Source organism: Marmota flaviventris, chromosome 1, assembly GCF_047511675.1.
Source record: "Marmota flaviventris isolate mMarFla1 chromosome 1, mMarFla1.hap1, whole genome shotgun sequence".
Lineage (NCBI taxonomy): Eukaryota > Metazoa > Chordata > Mammalia > Rodentia > Sciuridae > Marmota > Marmota flaviventris.
Window position 1 is genome coordinate 114,535,607 of NC_092498.1, and position 16,832 is coordinate 114,552,438.

Here is a 16,832-nt window from a genome sequence, read left to right on the forward strand (position 1 = left end):
AGTTTCCCTGGTTGCTCTGGAACTTGTGATTCTTCTGCTTCAGCTTTCCAAGTTCCTAGGATCACAGGAGTTCCCCACCATGCTCGATTCCATATGTTTTTTAATACTTAGTTGTCTATATATATATATACATGAAGACCTTGTTTGATTTTCACTGGGATTGTGTTGAATCTAGTGGCATTACTTTGCTTTGGGGAGAATTGACATTATAATTACATTCGGTTGTTAAGTTCATGAACATGCTATTTCCCTATTTATGTAAGGTCTTCATTGATTTTTTTTAAGTGAGAATTTTTTTAGTTTTAAGTGTGAACATCCTATACACATTTTTGTTAGATTTACATTTAACTATTTCATTTTTTGAAGCTAGTGTTTTTAAAATTTCCATTTCTAACTGTTCCTTGCTAGTGTGAAATACAAATGATTTTTATATGTTGACCTTGTATCCACTAACCTTACTGTATTCATTTATTAATTCTAGGAGTTTTTTTGCCAAATCTTTGGGATTATCTATGTAATATAATCATATTGGCTGTAAATGGGCATATATTATCTCTTTTGAAAGTTCTTTTGCCATCTGTTTATTTTATTTAGACTTCCTGCATTGCCATTTTTTCCTCTAGTATTTCTCTTGTGTCTGAAGACCTTTCTTAGCTTTTCTTTTGTAGCAGGTCTTCTTATTCCCTTAATTTTCATTCATCTCATGTCTTTTTTTTTTTTAGAGAGAGAGAGAGAGAGAGAGAGAGAATTTTTTTTAATATTTATTTATTTATTTTTTTAGTTCTCGGCAGACACAACATCTTTGTTTGTATGTGGTGCTGAGGATCGAACCCGGGCCACATGCATGCCAGGCAAGCGCGCTACCGCTTGAGCCACATCCCCAGCCCCTCATCTCATGTCTTTATTCCATCATGATTCCCAGAGGATGCTATCACTGGATGTAGTATTCCTGGGTGACAGTGCTTTCAGCAATTCAAAAATACTTTTCTACTGCCTCTGTGCTTTCTTTAAAACACACACACACAGGGGCTGGGCTGGGGCTCAGCGGTAGCTCACTTGCCTGGCTTGTGTGAAGCACGGGGTTCGATTCTCAGCACTGCCTACAAATAGATAAAATAAAGATCTATAAACAACTAAAAAATATTTTTAAAAAAACCAATCATTTGATCATTTGAGTTATTTTCCCCTTCTTTGTAAATGTGACTTTTTCTGTGGCTGCTTTCAAATTGTTTTTCTTTATCTTTAGCTTCACTAGTTGGACTGTAGATTGGCTTGGCATGCACTTCTGTGGGTTCATCCTGTTTGGAGTTTGCTGAGTTCCTTGCATCTTTAGGTTTCAGGAAAATTTTAGTCATAATTTTTTTAAAATTTTCTTGCTCCATCCGTCTTCTCCCTTTCCTTTCTCTGTCATCTTCATCTTGCTACTAAGCCCATCCCATAATGTTTTATCCAACCTGTTATGTTTTTGTTTTATTTTATTTTTAGTAGTCGATGGACCTTTATTGTTTATTTATTTCCATGTGGTGCTGAAAATAAACCCCAGAGCCTCACACATGCTGCACAGTGCTCTACCACTGAGCCCTACCCCAGCCCCTTCCTGTTATGTTTTGATGTTAGAATTTTTCTCGGTATCTTTTCTTTCTCTCTTGAGTGTTTCTTGCAGTTTGCATAGGAGCATTTGCCCCTATTATTGGAGCACGGTTATAATAACCACTTTAAAATCTTGTGATCATGTTCATCTCTGTGTCTTCTCTGCATTTATATGTTAATTGTCTGATCTCCTGTGAGTTGAGATTTTCCTAGCTCTTCATAGGTCAAGTAATTGTGGTTTATATCTTGGATGTTTTGGTATTTTCTTATGAGTCTGTACATCTTATTTACAGTTTAAGAAGAATGTAGTTATTATTTCGCTTGTTTTAACAATTGACCTGGCTAGATTCAGCCTACAGTTCCTACTTAGTGGACTTTAGTTCCAATGTCTCTTGTTTTCAGAAATGCATTGCTGTACTCGGACCTGATCTTCATGTGCTGGCCCCTCGGGGACTGAGTGCTGGTCTCTCCTGTAGCTTAGTGCTCAACGCCTGTGGTATGCTCTCTGGGCACCGTATGGGATGACTTTCCTAAGCTCCCTCTTTAGGTCCTCTCTTGACACTTTCCAGCTCTCTACCTGCCCCTTCCCTGTCTTCCACTGGCAGCTAGGACTCCAGTTCCCTGTGCTTCCCTGTGATCCTGTGACTACATCCAGCAGTGAGGGGGACAAGAGAGAGTGGGGAAGGCATTGCACTCTTGAGACCACAACTGCATGGGCCAGTGAGGAGGTCCTCTTCCTCGGAACTGCAGGCCCCTGCCCAGCAGCCACCGCTGCCTACCTGGGGTGTGGGCTGGGAGAGAGTGGACAGAGATTTTAAAATCACAGGGCTTTCGCCATTCCTCCTGACCGGTAGGAGTCCCCTTTCTCTGACCAAAAGGAGAAGGCTTTTCTTGGTGCCCTTCAGTGCACTCAGGGAGTGCCTGTCTTTGGAGTCAAGCTGGGTGAAAACAGATGAGAGAGAAAAACAAAACAAAACAAAAAACTAAAACCAAACAGGAACTCTGTTGCTGGTTTACTCTTCAGAAAGACGCCCTGAGGGTATAGTTCATTGTATTTGGTGGAAAAAGTTGGGAAAAGAGGTAGGTTGGGAAGTTTACCATTTGGAAAAACTCTAGGGAATTCTTCATGCAAGTGTTTTTAGTCATACATGTTTTCCTTTCAGCCTTGCCCTCTCAGGTTGCTCCTGCCACCCTGTTCATGTCCCTCTCCCACATGCACCTGCCCTGGGGATCTTACTGCTGGTCAACAATGGAAGCAGTTAATAAAGCTATGGTTGCTAGTGGTGTAGGCAGCATTTCACAAACTATGTTTCCCAAATACCTAAAGTCAGAAAGGATTGGGGTTGGGGAGGAGTGGAGATGAGCATTTTTTTATATTTTCTGTTTTCAAATATTGTGTGAGCTTTTCATTTTGTTCTGTTGTTTTTATATAAAAAATATTCCTCCCCAGATGATAAGGAGTGTTCCACTGTGGTGCAGGATGGTCGTGCGTGAGCAAGAAGTGGTTTGCAGGAACTCTCTGTACTTACTGCTCAGTTTCACTATGAATCTAAAACTGCTCCAAAAATAAAGTTCATTTATTAAAAAATATTCTGACCCCAAAACTAAGTAACTTTGACATTGTAGAAGATGGGTGGCTTTGTGCTTCTCCCTGGTACAATGCTATGGATTAGAATTTGAATAAAAAAGTAAGAGTTGGTAGTCAGAGAGTCGACCCAAGGGGTAAACCACCATGGTAGACTTTCATCTGCCCAAGGAAGCCTCACACATCGCACCTATGACCCCACTGTACAGCACCGATGCATATGCTTTTCATAGACTGCTTCTGGAAGGAGTGGATTCCACTAATCTGGTATGGTTTGGGTATAGCTACATTATGGTAGGCACGATGCCATGTTTTTTTTCAACAGTGAGAATCAGGCTGCTTTAATTCCCACGTGGTTGGCGTCAGTGTGTTTCCTAATCTGCTGTTCTGGGCCCACCATTCGGTTTTTCCATTTTGCTTCTGGTCTTACTGCATTCCCCAGAACCAGACGTGTGTGTGGAAGCACACGTTCTCCGTGTTCTGGGGTGGAGGGAAGATTGGTAGGGCAAGGGCACAGAACTCATGCTGAAACCAGATGATTTCTTGGAGCATGTTCAGGAAATTCCCTGGTTTTCTTCTTGGCATGACATTACACGCTTCCTATGCCACACCCACAGAAAGAGAGCATGAGATATGGAAAGTTCAGAACTGTGGCTCGAGGGGCTGCAGACTTCTTTCATTGTTTATTTTTAAAGTTTAGAAGAGAAACTCCAGATGATGTAGGCACACTTTATAATCTGACATGAACTCTAACGTTGGGAATCTCTCCAGTGCTAGAAAGTGACACCTACTTAGTTATTTAACTCCTGGTTGGCATTTCATCTTTAATTTCTTATCAAATTTCTGATTCCTTTTTAAAATATGATTAAATTTTCTCATAAGTGTGTCACCTTAGTAACACTTTTGAAAGATTTTGTTTATAACTAATTTGGGGAATAGAAAAGGCTGATATGATATGAAACAATGAGAACTGAGAGCAGATTTCCTTTAGAAATTGATTCTGAACATACCAAAAGCCAACACTGAACAGAAAAACAATTCACAGCTGCAGATTTGGTTAGAACATTCTGTTTAGGCCATTTGGTCCTCTGACTCTGGGTTCCAAACTAAATAACAGTGTTTTCTAAAATAGCCCCCGATCTCTTACATGTGCTTTCGGCATACAATAAGACAGACCAGTACAAAAAAAAGTAAGAAATAGAAGAAGGAGGAATGATTACTCCCAGCTGGGCAGGTAAAACACATTGCCACAGGAAGAATGTGTTCTCTGCTGATTCTCAAGGTTTTATTTTATTTCATTTTTAATATAAAGTGTCAGCAAATAGAAGCAAGAGAAAACTCACTTGAAAATATCAGAAGATAAAAGAAGCACAGCAAATTGTATTGTAGCCAGCCAGCAAGCAGGCAAGCCTTGGCTGAGAAGCTTGCTGATGGCTCCTTTTGTTTCCCTTTGATTTAAAGCCTCATGCCTGTAATCTAATTAACATCGAACTGAGTTGCAAGTACAGTGGCCTGTTTGGTTCAATAATAATACATTTATATGAAAGGTTAATGAAATGAATTTTCCCTCCATCCAATTCATTAAAAATTGTTCTACAATCAACGGTTGCTAATGGAATAGAGATTAAATATTCATGTTCATAAATTTTCTGTGTCATTTCTGATTTTCCTTCATTTTTGCCTCTATAGGTTGAATTTTACAAGTGTAAGAATTCCCACACAGAAAGCTGGGTTAGAGGTTAATTGCACACCATTAGTTCTTTTATCAAAGAGGTACTGTGGAATAGTGGAAGGAGAGAGGACTGCCAACAGGATTGTGTCACTTCGTAGCTGTGTGATTTGGGGTACATTTCATAACCTTCTCTTTTGCAATGGTCGTCATCAGAACTTCTTGCAGGGTGGTATAAGGGCCATTGATAAACTATGGAAAGAACCCAGCTCTATGTCTGCCTAGAATAGCTGTTCAATAAATTAGAATTTAGAAAGGTTTGGAAAATAAATAACTACATATATGGAGTAAAACAGGATAACATATTGATATGGCAGTACTATTTTAATGCTAAAATTTGTGTCAGATTTGGGCCTCAGAAAACCCTGTAATAATTCTAATAGTCAGTGTACCAGGGTAAAGTCTCTGAAAGGAAAGAGAGCTTCATATTCCTACAGATATATTTTTGGTCTCATACTTTTCACCAGCCCTTTCCTTCTTTTCCATCCAGGCCAAAGTACCTTATTTAACTTGAGTTTAATGTTTGTTCCAAATAATAAACTTACTATGTCATTGAAGCCTTCTCAATCAACAGAGTGTAAACATTTAAAAAAACAATTTTGGTTGAGAAATTTATTTCAAATGTATCATCTACTGTAAAACAGATGATGACATATATACATGAACTATGTCCTCAGTGACTCAAGGTGATCATCATGATCATTAATTTTTTGTGCTTAATTTTGTCAGCCCCTGGTCCATTTTAGAAAAGGCGATTTGTACAAAACTATTCTTAAGATTTCATCTTACTCCAGTCAGAATGGCAGCTATTAAGAATACAAACAACAACAAGTGTTGGTGAGGATGTGAAGGAAAAGGCACACTCATACACTGCTGGTGGGACTGCAAACTGGTGCAGCCAATCTAGAAAGCAGTATGGAGATTCCTTGAAAAACTTGGATTGGAACTACCATTTGACCCACTATCCCTCTCTTCAATTTATACCCAAAGGACTTAAAAACAGCATACTACAGGGACACATCCACATTAATATTTATAGCAGCTCAATTCACAATAGTTAAACTATGGAACCATCCTAGATGCCCTTCAGTAGATGAATGGATAAAGAAACTGTGGTATATATACATAATGGGATATTACTCATTGTTAAAAGAGAATAAAATCCTGGCATTTGAAGGTAAATGGGTGGAAGAGAATATTATGCTAAATGAAGTAATTGAATCCCCAAAACCAAATGCCGAATGTTTTCTCTGATATGTGGATGCTGATCCATAATAGAGATGGGGGGGAGCATGGGAGTAATGGAGGAACTCTAGATAGGGCAAAGGGGAGGGAGGGGCAGGGGGGAGTTATGGGGGTAGGAAAGATGGTGGAATGAGATGGACATCATTACCCAAGTACACGTATGAAGATACAAATGGTGTGACTCTACTTTGTGTACAACCAGAGACATGAAAAATTGTGTTCTATATGTGTACTATGAATTGAAATGCTTTCTGCTGTCATGTAAAACAAATTAGAATAAATAAATAAATAAATAAAAAGAAAAGGCAATTTATAATGTGTAAGCTGGGAAGCAGATGGCCCACCTGACCAAATAGCAAATGCCCAACTGCAAGTGACACAGTTAGTGAGACACTAGGCTCAGCTGAGTACTTGTGAAGTGCTGCCTTTGTGTCTTCCATTTCACATCAGCTAGCAGCCATCATCACAACCCACTGAGGTCATGTTAGCATCCTTGCTGTATGTGGAAATGAAACATAAGATTTGGTGCGATCAAGTGACCTGGTCAGAGATGTATGGCTATGGAGTAACTAGGTCAGGGTCCCCTTCAGCCTTAGATGTTCTTCCTCTTTTACCAACAGCTGTCTTGGGACTAATGTGTGTGGCTCCAGATGAGATGTTCTCCAGTTATTTCACTTGTTACCTGTTCAGTTTCTTCCCATTTAGATATGTGTTCATAGGCTAATTGTTACAGGAAGACCAAACTCTCCATTGCACTATCAAATACAGTAGCTACTGGCCACTGTGGCTCTTTAAATTATGTAATCAAAATAAAACTTAAAATTTAGTTTCTTAGTCATATCAGCCACATTTCAAGTGCTCACTGGCTACAGGAGACACGCTACATATATAATATGTAAAAAATAACAACTTTCATGGTAGCTAATATGTGTAATATTTACAGTTTGCTCATGATTAGCATCTGTTTCATGTGATGCAAGCAGTCTTTTATTTACTCACATAATGCATTCCTGAAAAAGTATATGAAAGTTAACTATGTAAAATACTAAATATGCAAATATCAAATGGGAGACGTATGTTCAGCAAGTGAGGAGTGTTAATCCCAGAGAACTAAAAATACAATCTCAAATCATGCCTTTCTTTTTAAAGTCATTTTTCACCTACTCTCTAATTTTATCCTTTGCCATCACAATTGAGCGTTGTTGTTTGTGTACATACAGTGATGCCAAAGGTTTCCTGGTTTTGACATCCTATAATCATTTTCATTTTTGACCCCACTTGTGTTAAATTACAAAGCAATGCTGCTGCTTTTTAAAAACTACAATCAGCATTTCTATTTTCTCCATTTCTATTCATTTTAAAAATAAGATAATAAGGGAAAATTTAGTTAAAAAGTCATATGATTTACAAACATTGTCAGAAAAAGCTGATAATAATGAGGAAAGTTTACACTGACTACAGGTATACCACAGTCTTCTAATTAGAGAGAATTCTTCTCTGGAAGATATATATAAAAAAAGTTGAAATTCCAACTGTAAAATGCAGGTTGTGAATATTTGTAAAATGTAGGTTGTGCATCTGAAAGTGCAGATTAAATCCAAATCAAAAGGCAGATAATCTGCAAATGCTGGCACTAAGTAGCAGATTATTCATTGTTCATATGAATACACACCCTTAACAATAAGTATAGTTAAGATGATCACACATTGTATATAGAGTTACATGTTTGGTCTGCCCGTGTCCCTGTGCAGAGTAGTTTGCCTTATGGTTCAATGGACCAGGGGGGAGTAGAGAGTTAGGTTGTCACTGGGGTTAGTGACATTCTGGAGTCAATGGAGTGTTAGGAGTGAAGACTTAAAGGTCCTGCACTATTTCCAGGGTACTGGTGAGGTGCCTAGTTTACAGTTGTAAATGTTTCGTCTTTGAGCGTTTTTACTTCAACCCTGGGGACATCTACTTAATAAAAAGCAAATGCTAATAATACTAACAATTTTAACAAGAGGCTGTAAATACTTTAGTCATCACTACATTTTTGTTACTGCTGAAATATTATAGCAACAGTTACTATTAGTTAGAATTTACTGAAGCTGGCAGTCAAGACATTTATAGGTTTTATATTCTTCCCCTCTAGACTGTGAGCACCGTGAGGGTGTGAGTCCTGACTTTTGTTTCTTTGTCCTGTGTGTTAGAGTGCCTGGCATGGGAGATTTTAGGCAATGGCAATTGAAGGGAGGAAGAAAGGAATGGAAACTTATTCTCATAATCAGTTGCCTTCTTTTATTTGTAAGGTCACTAGTGGCATGCAGAATAATCACTGCGGTTTCTTTTTGGTGAACAAGAACAACAAAAATAAACCAATGACCACAGGACACTTGCAGGACCAGGTATCCCACCTTTAGTCTGGAGTATCACCTTCTCTCTGTAAACATCTTCTTTCAGGCTGAGGTTTCAATTGAGAACTGCTGTTCTCAGGGTACAGGTATTCCCAGTAGTTAAACCATGTTCTTCCTTCTCCCTCTGTGACATTACTAGTGCCCACATGTGGTGTGTATGTGGTAGGCTTCTGAGGTTGACCAGGCACCAGGTATTTAGTCCTGCCTCAAAGGCTTCAGTTTCCTGTGGCATGCTGCACAGACACTGCATCTGCTGTCAACATTTGCCCTTCTCCCCATGAAGTGGCTTCCTGTGAAAGCTGTGATGGCAAGAGCCACATTAATAGCAGAAACCAGTAGGTGGGGAGCTGATTGGCTGGAGGATGTCATGACAATTCTCTTGAAGCTCTGATAAACAGCTGTCAATCTCAGCACATCTTAACCTTGACTTTGGAGGAAGCTGGCAGAGGATCCTGGTGGCTTCTCTGTCTCCCAAGACTTGATAACACCAGTGACTTTTAGTGAGGTGGTTTAGATTTGTCTGGAAGCCTTGTAACAATGAGGGGTCTTGATTCTGTAGTTTCCTGGTTGCTAATTATGTCGTTTCTCTCCCTGGTTGGAGCAAGAGAAGAAATAAATGAAGCAATGATAGGATTGAATACTGAAAGTATTTATTGGAATCCCTTTATGTTCTGTTAGTCTAAAATTACGTGTTCTCATCAAGATAACTAATAATGAAAATAGCTCATTTAATCAAGTAGTTATTCTGTGTCAGCTACTGTACTAAGTTCACTTATTCTATCACCATAACCCACAATCTAGGTTTTATCAGCAACAACTTGAATTCCAGTGGTGTATCTCTCACTCAAATACAGACAAGTAATTTTATTCAACATTTGTTTGTGCATATAATGAATAAAGCATGGGGATAGTTGGGAGAGCTTCATGGAGTCTGGAGTGGGGCTGGTCAGATCCTTAAGGGGAAACAGCTGAGCTTTTGATAGGTGAGCTCTTCTGAAGCTGGATTGGGGAATCCAGGAAGGGCATAGGAAAACCTTTAGAAATCTTTCCTGAAGAAAGGGAATCCAAGATTGTGAAAGGCATGGTCTTCTCTTCTCCCTTATTATCCAGTTTCTGAGTGTCCTAAGAAAATAAAACATGCTGCTGTGTGAACTTGAGACCAGAGTGTGAACTTTGCTAACCCCTTAGGGGTAGGTAAATCTCCATTTCAGTGGTGATACTTGGCAGACAGAGAAATCAGCTGCTATCTCAGTGAAGTAGGACATGTGTAAAACTTTATTTTACAAATGCAAGAAATCATCAAAATTGAGAGTAATTTAAGATTTTTGTGTTTCTAATAGAACATTCTACACAAAATCAATCACTACAGATACCATTTGTCTTGTTCTGTAAATAGTAATCAGTTTATAGGCATTTGGTATATTTATATATGAATATATGTACATATGTATATAAATATACATTTTTAGTTAAGCTTTAATAGAACACTTCTAGACTTATATAAACTATAGTTGTTTTGAGTTGGAACATACTGTGTATTACTTTTGGGATTATAGAAACCACCTAAAATGTGAAATGAAGGGGGTAAATGAAAAATGTCTGTAAACACATTAAAGATTAAAACAAAGGCTGAGACCAGGGAAACGACTGATCTTATGAATTAGTAATGAAAGTGCATTTACAGGTTATTGTCTTTCTGGGTCTGAGTTTTAACAGCTGCTGATAGTTTTAACTAACAGAGGCCTGAATAGCCTGTAATAATTTGAGTATTCATTGCATTATGGATTGCTTCTTAATGGGAGCCCTGAATAGCATTGTCTTGCTTAAAGTATTGTTATAAAAATGGAATAAGTGAATAAATTCTGCAAACATGAATGGTCCTTACTCTCTTATTCTCTGTGTTGTGTGTACATGTGATGTAAAATTATATGCTAAGCTTACTGAGTAGTAGTTTTAAGAGTTTGAAACTTCATTTAGATTCCATGAGTACAAATAGTGAAAATGTCTTAAGTATGTTGGACTGAAAAGGTTAAGTTTATGTCATAAACAGTATTGTAAGAATGTTTAGAAGGAATAGGAAGCCAACTATTTTAGAAGCAGATGTTGTCATATAAGCAATGAATGCATTAATAATATGTCATTTTAATGCATTATTTAATTGGGTACAGGACCCTTTTGCTGGTTACATACTGTAACATGTTGTCCATATACTTGGTTTTACTCTGTGTACTTGAAAACAAACTGCAGTTTCTTTTCTTTTTTGGAGTACCAGGGATTGAAGTCGGGGCACTCAACCACTGAGCCACATCCCCAGCCCTATTTTGTATTTTATTTAGAGACAAGGTCTCACTGAGTTGCTTAGCACCTTGCCTTTGCTGAGGATGGCTTGGAATTTGCAATCCTTCTGCCTCAGCCTCCCGAGCTGCTGGGGTTACAGGGGTGCACCACTGTGCCTGGCCACAAACTGCAGTTTTTTAAAACTATTCTAAAATTCAAATATTTAAATTCTCAGTTTAAATATTTTCTTAACTTACTTATCCTTTCTTCAGTTATCTATAAGGGGGAATGTTTTACTATCATCACAGATGATTATACTAGTTTTAAAACTAATCCAGTTAAAAGATACAGCGGACAAAAACCTTTTTTAAGCAAAGCACACATTTTTTTTCCTTTTACGCTCCTAAGTGATTTTTAAAATTTTGTTCTTTTTAGATATACATGACAGTAGCGTGTATTTTGATATATTCTACATACATGGAGTATGACTATTCTAATTAGGATCCCATTCTTGTGGTTATACATGATAAGTTACACTGGTCATGTATTCATATATGTACATAGGAAAGTTGTGTCTGATTCATTCTTTAGTCTTTCCTATTTCTCATCCCCCTCCCTTCCCTTCATTCCCCTTTGTCTAATACAATGAACTTCTATTTTTCCCTCTCCTTCTTACTGAGTGTTAGCATCAACATATCAGAGAGAACATTCAACCTTTGGTTTTTTTGGGGACTGGCTTATTTTGTCTCCATGATAGTCTCCAGATCCATCCATTTAACAGCAAAAGTCATAAAATCATTCTTTTTTATGGCTGAGTCCCTTATATATATATGTACATTTTTCTTTATCCATTCATCTGTTGAAGGGCACCTAAGTTGCCTCCATAGCTTGACTCTTGTAAATTGAGCTGCTATAAATACTGAAGTGGCCGCATCACTGTAGGATGATGATTTTAAGTCCTTTGAGTATATGCTGAGGAGTGGGATAACCGAGTCAAATGGTGGTCCAATTCCAAGTTTTCTGAGGAATCTCCATACTGCTTTCCAGAGTGGTTGCACCAATTTGTAGTTTCACCAGCAATGTATGGGTGTGCTTTTTCCCCAACATCCTCGCCAACATTTATTGTTACTTGTCTTCTTGATTGTTGCCATTCTGACTGGAGTGAGTTTTAATTTGCATTTCTCTAATTGCTAGACCATTTTTATATATTTGTTGACCATTTTTATATTTTCTTCTGTGAAGTACCTGGGTTTCCCATTTTGTAAATTGAGCTGCTATAAATACTGATGTGGCTGCATCATTAGGTTTTGTTTTGTTTTTTTGGTGTGTGTGTTTTTTAAGTTTTTTGAGTTGTTTATGTATCTTGGAGATTAATACTCTTTCTTAGGTGCAGGTGGCAAAGATTTTCTCCCATTCTATAGACTCTTTCTTCTCATTCTTGATTGTTTTCTTTGTTGTGAAGGAGCTTTTTAGTTTGATCCCATCTGTTTATTGATTCTTGACTTTACTTCTTGTGCTTTAGGAGTCTTGTCAATTGAGTTCCTAAGCTGACATGATGGAGAGTTGGGCCTACACTTTCTTCTATCAGGGGCAGGGTCTCTGGTCTAATGCCTAGTTCCTTGATCCACTTTAAGTTGATTTTTGAAAAAACATATTTTAAGTAATTTTTAAAATACTGCATCTGAAACACAACGTTAAAAGTACATAAGCAGGGGCTGGAGTTGTGGCTCAGAGGCAGGGCGCTTGCCTAGCATGTGTGAGGCACTGGGTTTGATTCTCAGCACCACATATAAATAAATGAATGAAATAAAGCTCTATTAACAGTAACAAAAATATTTTTTAAAAAGTACATAAGCATGTTATGTTACTCATTATTAAAATTATCTTAATAGTAATCACAAATTGATATTTTTTCCTTTTAATTACAGAAGGGAGAAAATTCAAAATAAGTTGAATTTCTCTCTTATTATGCACTGTACCAGATACGTTGGAAAGAGATAAAGAACTCTCCTTCAGGGGCTTATGGAATTAAAGATGGTATAGAAGATTTTTAAAATATATTTTTAGTATGGGGGTAAATGCCAAGGAATGTGATAAAATTAAGAAGTGTCCCAGCTGGGCGCAGTGGCACTCGCCTGTCATCTCAGCAGCTGGGGAGGCTGAGGCAGGAGGATCCTGAGGTCAAAGTCAGCCTCAGCAACAGTGAGGTGCTAAGCAACTCAGTGAGACCCTGTCTCTAAATAAAATACAAAACAGGGCTGGGGATGTGGCTCAGTGGTCCAGTGCCCCTGAGTTCTCCCCAGCACCCCTCAGAAAAAAAAAGAAGTGTCCCAAAAGTAAAAAGAATGAAAGTTCTGAAAGTGAGGATGCTCACATTTGATGATCTTAGAAGAACTCAATTCATTTGGTTACCAACCGCCTGTCTTCTTTTTGGACTGAGGCCATCCACTTTGGTTCTGCTGACCTGTTTATTCTACTGCAGAACCCCAGTCAGCCCCCTGGGTAACCCGCATTGTCCTCCTCTGTTTCCAGGCATACTTCCGACAGGGTGTTGCCCTCCAGTACCTTGGACGTCATGCCGATGCCCTGGCAGCCTTCGCATCTGGACTGGCTCAAGACCCCAAGAGCCTCCAGCTTCTGGTGGGGATGGTAGAAGCCGCCATGAAATCTCCCATGAGAGGTAAATATGATGAAAGTACTTGGTCTGATCTTAATTTAAAGTTAAACATTTGTAACCTTCTAAGACTTTAGGCTCAGGGACAAGAAATTGATAAGATATAAAACTTAATGGGCTGGGAGTGTGGCTCAGTGGTAGAGCGATTGCCTAGCCTGGGCCAGGGCCTGGGTTCAATCTCCAGGATGGTGGGACGAGAGGGTGGTCTCAGATTGGCTAAGATCTGACATCTTACACAAAGGAAGATCAAGACACACAGCCAGTCATTGACGTTAATGAGGCAGAAGAGTATGGAAGACCACTGGCCTGGACATGGAATATATTCTTCAATTTTTCATTAACTAACTACATGACCATGAGTTGACCACTTCTCCAGAGTTTATGGTTCTTTAAATAATTTTCTTTTTTATTTTTTGTAGTTCTGAGATTCTGTAATTCTAAACCACAATGCCTCTAATAGTAAATTGATTTCTTCAGATGAACCAATATACCTTCTAGAAATAAATAACTGAAGATATTAGACATTCTTTTGTTTCCTAAAAGAGAATGTGTACCTAACGAGAGGTGGTATCTAATATTTTACAGAGGAGCAATAAGAGATTATGTTGAATTAAAAGGAGAGAGGGGCTGAGGCTGTGGCTCAGCGCTAGAGTACTTTCCAAGCATGTGCGAGGCCCTGGGTTCAATCCTCAGCACCACATAAAAATAAAAACAAATAAAAATAAAGGCGTTGTGTAAAAAAAAAAAAAAAAAGGAGAGAGAGCAAAACAAGATGAACAGACACTATAGTTTATATTTATTTTTCCCTGTTATTTTTTCTACTTTATTGTAACCAGTATTCTGGAAAAACAAGCGAAGGGAATGAAAATGGTACTGTAAAGGTTAGAGTAGCTTTCTGGCCCCAAATAGATTGGCTTCATTTTGAGGAACATTGATTTTTTGTTTTTTCCTTTCTTCTTTGCGTTGCTGGGATCGAACCTAAGGCCTTGCTCCTGCTAGGCAAGTGCTTTACCTTTACTGAGCAACACCCCCAGCCTGGGAACATTGATTTTTGAGGAATGAGCTGTTGGGAATATTTGACTGAAAGCTTGTACCAGTTGTTGTCTTTAAGTGGCAACGGAGTCACTAAGGCGTAGTCATGGCATACAGAAGACAGCTAATGTCTGACCCTAATTAGGTTATGTCAAGCAGAACTCTGTTTTTGACTCAAAAATGATGCACTTTTGAATTTTTCATATGGGAGAATAAACCTAAAAATTTCAATGGTAGTATAATTTGACATTTTATCTAGTTTTGAAATGTAGCATTAGATGGTTTTATTATACTGACTACTATCGTACTTGGCTCAAAATATGTGTTAAATAAAAGAGTGATGGACTCAATGCTGCTCGTATGGTCTCTGGACGATTCATATCTGTAAAACATCTTTTTCCTGAAAGTTAGGGATTTTGTGTTTTAGAAAAAAATGTGGTAAGAAAACCTCCCTTCATGCAACTTTATAAGCCATACAGAGCCGAGTCTTTGCTGCAGGAACCTAATGGCTTCTCCCACTGTGGGACCTGCTGTTAATAAACTCTGACTCAGAGCAGATGCGCTTTGGAGCTCCAGAGTTGGGGGCGGGGAGGGGAGGGACTGACGACAAAAACCAACCTGTCTCTCTTGTATATTTTTTTCTAGCGTTTTCCCATCCTCTCCTTAAATCCCCCACAAAGAATATACATGGGATATTTTATTTAGTTCATGAGGATATCACTTCTTTATTCAGGTGTTTGTGCTGCTGCCTTAGAATATTGGAGTGAATGTGTTGCTATCAGCAGAATCAAACTTATAGTTTTTCCTTTGAAGCAATTTGTTTAGATAAATGTAAGGAAATCTTCCCTGCACTGAGAAAAATAGCTCAGAGCTGCTGTCACCCTTAGGGTTTTCTGTGCCACTTCTTTGTGTCTTACAGTGAGTGACCTAAGGCTGACCCTGGAGAAGGCTGCTTCTTCCAGGTGCCTGGAGCGCTTCAATATTTTCTCCTCTTCCCTTAAGGCAATTTAATTTATCTGGTTTATTTTTAGTGTTGCCTTTACCACTGTATCTACTCCAGGTGGGCTTCTCTTAACATTTTATAGGCTGTTGCTTTGCACACTGCTGTTCTGCACATCATCCTATATCTTTTTAAAACTGTTTTTATTAGTCATCGCAGTTATACATGGTAGTGGGGTTCATTTGGCCTAATCACACACACATGGAATGTAATATGCTCCATTTCAGTCCCCAGTGCTTCCTTTCCCACCGCCAGTCCCTTCCCGTTGCTCTTCCTCTCCTCTACTGGTCATCTGACATCTTAATGACCTCTTTTTTGTCATGTGATTGTAATTTACAAAATCTATCATCACCTGCTGCTGGTTTATTTACCCACCATTTATTTTACCTTCCTGCATCTTTAAAAAAAATTTTTTATAGTAGATGGACACACAATACCTTTATCTCATTTTTTTTTTAATATGGTGCTGGGGATCGAGCCCAGTGCCTCACATGTGCTAGGAGAGCGCTCTACCAACTGAGCTACAGAAACAGCCCACCTTCCTGTATCTTTATATGTTTTCCTCAATGTCACATGGCTAAGGGATCTGGACACTTCATAGGTAGGTCTTTTCTGTGTATGTACTGTTTTTATTTTGTAATTCTTTTTTTTTTTTTTTTTGTACTGGGGATTGAACCAAGGGATGCTCCACCACTGAGCCACATCCCTACCCCTTTTTATGTTTTTATTTAGACATAGGGTTTTGCTAAATTGCTGAGGCTGGTTTTGAACTCTCGACCCTCCCACCTCAGCCTCCCAAGCCACTGGGATTAGAGGAGTATGCCACCGTGCCCGGCTGTTTTGTAATTCTTGAATGCATCAGAGAAAACTCCCTAGTCCAGGATCTTATAAAAGCAAACAGAACTTCCATGACCAACACAGTGTTTCTATGGTGGGTCAGTCTGGAAGTTTTAAGATTTCATTTTTGTTAAGGCGGAACCAATGTATATTAATATACTCTGTTTGCTATATTTATACAAATACTATATTTATCTATATGAAAACTAACTTAATTTATTGTTATTATTTCCCATATTTCTCAGTGAATTAAATCTGCTTTATTTTTACAGTGTGACTCATGTTCACAAAGTGGCTGTCAGTTTAACTATTTCTCTTTGTGCATTTGGTTACAGTATCGTATACAATGTATTTCCCTTAAATCATTAACAGAAATATAAAAGTAAGTAGAGATATAAACTGGTACTCACATGATTTCTCAACTTACCCTTTGACATTTTCCATTTCTTCTTAGCTGGTCCTTCAGCAGT

General features: G+C 38.4%; 1 protein-coding gene across 3 annotated transcripts in view; it reads left to right on the top strand.

The window, feature by feature from the left end:
* The window catches only part of LOC114108264 (tetratricopeptide repeat protein 28), a 594,959-nt gene that overhangs the window by 306,228 nt on the left and 271,899 nt on the right, over positions 1-16,832 (top strand). For all 3 annotated transcript variants that reach the window (XM_071614927.1, XM_071614928.1, XM_071614934.1), the window contains one exon: positions 13,352-13,499. In XM_071614927.1, the coding sequence (XP_071471028.1) occupies positions 13,352-13,499 (148 nt within the window). The remainder of the gene's footprint in view (positions 1-13,351; positions 13,500-16,832) is intronic.